We start from the raw sequence: 7914 nt of genomic DNA, 5'->3' as shown, positions 1-7914 counted from the left end.
AAGCTTGGTTATCTGTTTCCAGAGCACAAAAGATCAGAAAAGAGGCTACTTAGAGACTATTCTCCCAATAAAAAGAGAAATGACAGGAAAACTATGAAAAGTGAATATCATAATCTAAAGAGGTCAGACCACTTAGCCTAAGCAATGTGCTTCATACTTAAACACTTTCTGAGAGGTTTACCAAATTAAGTTATTATGTGATAGTTGATGTTCATAATAAATATCTCAAGCCAATGGAAAAAGGTTACATGTATGTTCAGTATCAAAAGAATCTCCTTAGGAAAGCAGGGAAACAAACTTTTAAAAATACAGAAAGTTTTAGCACTCAAGGGGGTTTCACTTATATGAAACGTTAATCTCAGGTGTCTCAAAAATTGGTAACAGATAATTAAAGTACTCTTCTAGTTTATAGATACAGATCTTTACCAGATTTACATGCATATTTTAACTAAATTAATAGATTTTGTTTAATAAACTGACAAATAAGCAAATTTTGTGGAGGAATTGGGCCACCTTTGCTGGATTCTATGATGGAAAAAGACTCAAGTTGTCCAGTTCAACCTACGCCTGAATACAGGAATCTTTTCTAAAATCCATGTATAGTCATCATTCCAGTTTGTGCTTGAACATTTTCAGGGATTTGGGTGGAGTTGGCAGTTGACCTTTCCAAATAAACACCTCCATTACTGCATAGCTACCAGAAAGATTTTTCTACACTTAGCTGACATCGGCTGCTCTGTAAATTCCTTGTTCTACTTCTAGTTCTAAGTAATTTTACTTTGACTCCCCTTTCCTCTTTCAGATGCTGACCCTTGAAACATAGCTATCACTGCTACTTTAGTGTCTTCTCTAAGCTAAACATATTATTTCTCTTAACTATTTTTCATATAACATAGCTTCCAGAAGAATCAACATCTCATTCATCACCTCTGAATAGTCTCAAATTTATTATCAGTTTCTTCAGGTATAACATCCATAAGTGGACACATATATCTAATGTGTTCTGATTAAAGTAGTGTACAGTAGTACTATCACACTCCACACTTGGTGGAACATGTACACTGTACATATTCCACTAATGCAACCTAACATTTTTTCCAATAACCTTATCACAATCTTAACTCCCATGTGGAAAGTAACACCTATGCTCTTTTTTTCTTTGGACATGCTGTGTGGCTTATGGCATTTTAGTTCCCCCAGCAGGGATTGAACCCAGGCCCTCAGCAGTGAGCGTGTGAAGTCCTAACCAGTGGACCACCAGGGAATTTCCTAATCTGTCTTTTAAAGACAAGGAGAATTTCAGAATTTAAAGCAGAAGGAAGAGCATTTGCAGTCACAGAGGAGTAAGAGAACATTAATTGAAAAAACCTGTAATGTTTCATTTGCATATTTTTAATTGGCTGACAATGGTAAGTTTAGTGTGAATTTTAGCTTCACTACAATTTGAGTCAAATGTAATTATTGATGATGATCTTCTGATTACCCACAATTGCTGCAAATATTTGATTTTTCACCCTGATGCTTTGAAACACAAGTAGACTTCTATTTTATGAAATTGCATACACTAAAATTAGAACAACAATATTGTGACTTTCACCAATTAGATGAGAATTTATGGAGATTCTCAAGGTACTCTACCTATTTCTTGAATCTGTTGGGCTGTGCCAGCTTCTGGATCCTTTTGGAAGGTTGGCAAAACAGTGCAGGAGAAGGGATCTCCCAGATTACAGACTCTCTACCACAGCTGTAATAATACTGAACCCTGCAAGTTGTAAAAGAGAAAAGAAGTGAACGAAACAGGCATGAATTCAAATTACCACAGTAATTTCCAACACTGACCCCACCCCCCAGGTCTAGGGGAGCGGGTATGACAGTTTATCCCTTCCCTGCTGAGCTATTTTCTACATAGGGAGAAATTAGAAACAGTTATAAGCCATCAAGTTTTCAGCTGCCTTCTAATATCTTATTCTAAAACAGACAATTTTCTGTAATAAAGTTCATTTTCTAAATAGACCAAAAAATACCCTGATGAAGAGAAAATTTGCTGCTTTTTAAATAAAATATTTTCTTTAGCATCTATATAGACAATTTAAATATTTTTACTAAATTTTTAGTTAACAGGATAAATTACATGATGCTTTTCTTTATGTTAAAGACCTCTGAGCTTAGGAATAAATGCTACTTGATCATAGTTTATAGATTATTTAATCATTATCAGGTTTTGTTTATTAAGATTTTATTTAAGATAATAATATTGTTCTTCTTATCACTCCTGCCCTTCAATCTTTCCTTTATCAAAATATTACCATTAGTGGAAAAAGAAGTGATATTGACTACTTTAACCTGGCGTTAATTTAGATCACAGTCCCACTCCTGCTTCTATTATTTTCCAAAGGACCTCTGCTCCTTTAGGACATTCATAGACATGGCTCTGCATTCATCTGCCCAGGCTTCTGTCTGCTGGTTGCTAATATAAGCCTTGGTCTGGGTTTAAGCCTGTATTTCCCTTGCTTTTGACCACTCAGACTTGAGACCCATCTATACCATCACACATATGCTTTTAAGGGGCTTGAGACTATGCAGCCCTGGCTCTACTGCCTGACAGAGCTGACTCAGCCACTGCCACCCACATACACAGCCAAGATCTGACAGGCAGAGAACCTCCAGCACTTACCTGGGATTTGCTTTTTGCAGGAACTGGCAGTTCAGTTTGGGAATTGGAGACAGAGAAGGAAGAGGTGATTTTGAACAGGGGGGCATTTGGAAGAGATCAGACCCAAGGAAGGAGGGCACAGTGGGTGGAAGGAAGGAGTGAGCAGCACAAAGGTAAGATGCTCTTGGAGAGCAGGGCAAAGGGTAGAAGTCCAAGAAGCAAATAAAACAAACAAACAAACAAACAAAACAAAAAGAAGAGGAAGAAGAAGAAGAAGAAGAGGAAAGATGGGAGGACACCAGAGACATAACTCAATTATTCAACATTCTCTGAGGTGGGAGTGGCTAACACCAAACCATAATACTTATGCCTTACTCTGCCAACAACTAGAAGTACATGAGTGTTCTAGAAGATGGAGAAAATAATACATCTTATGGTGTTTATGAAGATTAAATAAGAGAATATAAGTCATTTTATTAAGTTACAAAGCACTATTCAAATAAAATTTTATTAACTAACTTGTATATTAATTCTAAATTTCATGTGTACATATCTTTTCTGCTTATAGATACTGTATATTAATAGAATGTATAGCTGCTGCCTTTAGGCGCTTTCCTGTCTTGTAGTCATTCACACACCCAAGTCTCACCATTCCATCAATGTAGTGGACACTCAAGTATTATTTTAATATAGAGTACTCTGCATTTTTCTCATTGTAAAAGAGATAAATATTCATTATAGAAACTTTGTAAGAGCAAGAAAAGTTTAAGAGAGAAAAACAAAAAGCATACATTATCCTGCCATTCAGAGACAACAATACTTTTGAAAAATATTTCCTGACTCATACACTCAATACTTATTGAGCACCAGGCACTGTTAGACACTAAGGAGAGAGCAGAAAGTAAGACAGACACAATCACTGCTTTCTTGGAGCTTCTTCTCTATGTTGGGAGGAGAATAGCAAAAATTCAGTAGATAGTTGTGATAAGTGCTATGAAGGGCATTGGCTATGCAACAGAGATAGAGGCTTTCCGAGTAGGTTTGTGAGGAGGTGGAATGTTATGTAGAGAAGAGCAGTCAGGAAAGTCCTTCTGAAAAGCTGAGACTTAAGGACCAGAAGGTTTTAGTCATTGTAAGCATTGCAGGCAGAGGGAGAAATAAGACCTTGAATAAGGTCTTGAGATGGTAAAGATCATGACATGTTTGATGAATAAACATTATTAAAAATAAAAAGAGGATCATATCATAATACAGTTTTCTATTTAATTTTTTTCACTTAATATTATAGCATAAGCAGTTCCAACATATAAAAGAAGCAGCAAACATATAAAAGCAGCAAATTATTACCAAAAATGAGAAAAATCAATCCCTAGAAACAGACCCACAAATGACATAGTATAGAATTAGTAGGCAAGGAGATTAAAAAATTGAGCAAGTAGAGATAAGATATAAAAAATACCCAAATTGAACTTCTAGTGATAAAAACTATGACACATGAAATAAAAATTACCCTGGATAGGATTAATAGTATATTATACACTACAGAGAAAAAGGTTAGTGAAAACACAGAGAGAAATAAAACAGAAAGAGAGGGAAAGAGAACAGATTCAATGAGCTGTAGGACAAATCCAAGCAGCCTAATGTGTAATTGGAGCCCACAGAGAAGAAGTAATAAATACGAATTCTATACATTTTCCGATTGATTCTATGAGGACAGCATTGCCATAAACAAAGACCTTACAAAAAACAAAGATATTACAAGAAAACTACAGACCAATATCCCTCATGAACACAGATGCAAAAATTCTAAAATTTTGTTGGAACACAGGCATTCTCGGTTTACATATGTCTATAGCTGCTTTCCCAGAGTTAGGTAGTTGCTGCAGATATTTAATGGCCAACTTTATATCTGGCCCCTTCCAGAAAAAGTTTGCTGACTTTTGACTAAAGTTGTATATTGAAGCGGAGAGAAATGGCTACCTCAATTATCATGGAAACCAAACTTCAGATAAATAATAGCATCTTCACTTTTTTCTTTACTTTAACCTCCCTCACTGCCTGTACCCATCTTCCCTACACCTCACCATCTTTCCTCAAAGAGCCAACCAGCAGAAAGTCCAGTCATTCAACAAACATGCACCAAAAACAAACCTGCAATGGGCGTCAAAAGTCTTAACATTATTACCTTTAGATGCCCTAATTAACTTATGGTAACCACGCCCATGGGTGGTATACAAAATTCACAGTTTCATGCACAAATAAGTTCATCCACAACAGTGTTATATATGTATATATCCTTGCATAATACCCTTATTTTATTAAAAAATCAAAATTGTGATAAGCCAAGACACTATAAAATATAATACAAGTCTGCAACAGCTAAATATTAGATGTTGCTCTGGAAAAGTTTTACCGTAGCATCAGATTGGAAACAGATATAGAATCCCTAATCCTCAATAAATTTTGTGTTCCTGATAACACACAAATACTAACCTGTCAGGTACATATCCGTGGGAGACTTCCTTAGGCTGGGCAAGGTTCTCAAGTCTTTTGGTCAGTTGAGCCTTCAAAGCATTCCGGGAAACAGGGCGAATAGGATCTTGATTTCCCCAAAACAGTTTTCTGTTAAAAAGCAGAAAAATATAATGGTAAGATATTCACTGCTAATTGGCATCTTAGAAATGGCCCTTGATGTCTTCTCTACTAATTTTACTTCAAGAACTATCGCTATTACAAAATTTTACAGTTCCCAGACATCAGAAGCTGAATAAACTACTTATGGGAGTTAAAACAAGAACAAGACTGTTTTATCTACTGTCTTAAAAGATGATGACCAAAAATGAACCTATTAGAGATAGTTCTATTTCTGCCAACATGTAATTAACACTGTAATTTATAGTCAGGTCAGCAAAAAATGGGCATGCCACTTATCTACACTGTGCTCCCAGTTTGGGTAAAGCACTGTGCCAGGTGGTCAGATCTAATCAACTCCCAAAGGCCCCACCTCCAAATACCATCAAGCTGGGGGTTGGGATTTCAACATATAAATTTTAAGGGGACATAAACATTCAGTCTATATCATCTGATAAAGTACTGGTATTCAAAATATACAAAGAACTCTTAAAATTCAACAATAAGAAAACAACCCGATCAGTGGGCAAAAGATCTGAATAGACACTTTACAAAAGACAATATACAGATGGCAAATAAGCATATGTAATACACTCATCATCATGTCATTACGGAATTGCAAATTAAAATAATGAGATACCACTACACACCTATTAGAAGGGCTAAAATATAAACCACTGATAACACTGTGGAGCAACAGGAACTTTCATTCATTGCTGGTGGGAATGGTGCAGACACTCTGGAAGACAGTTTCGTAGTTTCTGACAAAGCTAAGATCATATTCTTACCATATGATCCAGTAATTGCACTCCTAGGTATTTACCCAAATGAGGTGAAAACTTGTATCTACACCAAACCTGCATATGAATATTTATAGCAACTTTATTCAAAACTGCCAAAAATCAGAACTAACCAACATGTCCTTCAGTAGGTGAACAGATAAACTATGGTACATCCAGACTACAGAATATTACTCAATGTTAAAAAGAAATTGCTATTGAAATGAAAGCCATGGAGGAACCCTAAATGCATATTTCTAAGTGAAAGAAGCCTGTCTGAAAAATTTACACATTGTACAATTCCAACATTATATGGCATTCTGGAAAATTTAAAACTATAGATATAGTTAAAAGATCAGTGGTCACCAGGGGTCTGAAGAAGAGGGAGAGAGGGAAGGGATCTATAAGTGGAGCACAAGTAATTTTTAGGGCACTGAAACTATTCTGTTTAATAATGTAGTAATGAATATATGACATTATGCATTTGTCAAGACCCATAGAACTGTACAGCACAAAAAGTGAACCCTAATGTAAACTACAGACTTTTGTTAATAATAATGTGTCAATATTCATTCATTAATTGTAACAAATGTATCACATTAATGCAAGATAATAATGTTAACAGGGGAAACTAGTGGGTGGTAATATAGAAACTTTCTCTGTACTTCTGTTGAGTTTTTCTGTAAATCTAAAACTGCTTTAAAAAATAAAATCTATTAATCTAAAAAATAAAAAAGCAATAGGAGATCAGAAAAAAGAAAAAAAAAATCAGGCTTCACTCGGGAGCCAAAAAAGAAAAGGGGAAGTCCTGTGACCAAAAGTGGAAAGACAGTGGGTCCAGCCTGCTGGAAATCTAGAAAACAGGTATGCTCTAGGCAGAGGCTTAGAGACAGCAGGACCAGCTGTTAGAAGCAACAAAGTTGCACTTGGAGGATGGACACAAGTGTTTCATGTGAGTGTGGAATAATGCCCTGGGACAGTGGTTCTCAAACCTGTCTGTGTATTGGAATCATCTGGGGAGCTTTTAACACTCCTGAAGCCTATCCTAAACCCTAGGCCAAATGAGTCAGGATTTCTGGGAACGGGACTCAAGCATCAGTCAGTTTTAAAATTTTCCAGGTGATTTCAGTGTGCAGTCAAATTTGAGAATCACCGACCTAGGGTTTGCCTTCCATGTGTTGACTCAACTGAGGTGACAATATTGATTCAGTGGATCCAGTTAGTGGACAGGTAAGAATAATACTTACCTATTTAATGTAAGGAATACATCATCACACACAAGACTACATAATATTGCCTTACCTATCTGGGGCTCCCCATTGTTTCTTTTTTTTTTTTTTTTTTTTTTTTTTGTGGTACGCGGGCCTCTCACTGTTGTGGCCTCTCCCGTTGCGGAGCACAGGCTCCGGATGCACAGGCTCAGCAGCCATGGCTCACGGGCCCAGCCGCTCCGCGGTATATGGGATCCTCCCAGACCGGGGCACGAACCCGTATCCCCTGCATCGGCAGGCGGACTCTCAACCACTGCGCCACCAGGGAGGCCCTCCCCATTGTTTCTTAGGCCTAGAAAGATCTTGAATTCTCTTCCTAGAAAAAGAACTAACAAATACCAGCTGATTAATTCAAAGAGAATGTTTAACAAATATGATTACATTAGATGGCTCCTACTCAAACAAATCTCATTAGAGGGAGAAAGAAAAACCAATGTCCTATTTAATGTGATTTTTTTTTAATTTTTTTTTTTTTATGTAGCAGGTTCTTATTAGTTATCCATTTTACACATATTAGTATATATATATCAATCCCAGTATCAATGCCACTTTCCCCCCTTGGTGTCCATAAGTTTGTTCT

At 36.5% G+C, this 7914-nt stretch overlaps 1 protein-coding gene across 1 annotated transcript in view; it reads right to left on the bottom strand.

Moving 5' to 3' along the window:
• Window positions 1–1638: 1638 nt before the first annotated feature.
• Window positions 1639–7914, bottom strand: part of SPMAP2L (sperm microtubule associated protein 2 like) — a gene marked incomplete at both ends in the record, with an annotated part of 35070 nt that continues 28794 nt past the window's right edge. The window contains 3 exon segments of the mRNA XM_079710973.1: window positions 1639–1762; window positions 5147–5274; window positions 7599–7662. Of these exon segments, the coding sequence (XP_079567099.1) occupies window positions 1639–1762; window positions 5147–5274; window positions 7599–7662 (316 nt within the window).

Source organism: Hyperoodon ampullatus, assembly GCF_949752795.1.
Source record: "Hyperoodon ampullatus genome assembly, chromosome: 1".
Taxonomy (NCBI): domain Eukaryota; kingdom Metazoa; phylum Chordata; class Mammalia; order Artiodactyla; family Ziphiidae; genus Hyperoodon; species Hyperoodon ampullatus.
The sequence above is the reverse complement of the archived record's forward strand: the minus strand, read 5'-3'. Positions and strand labels throughout refer to the sequence as shown.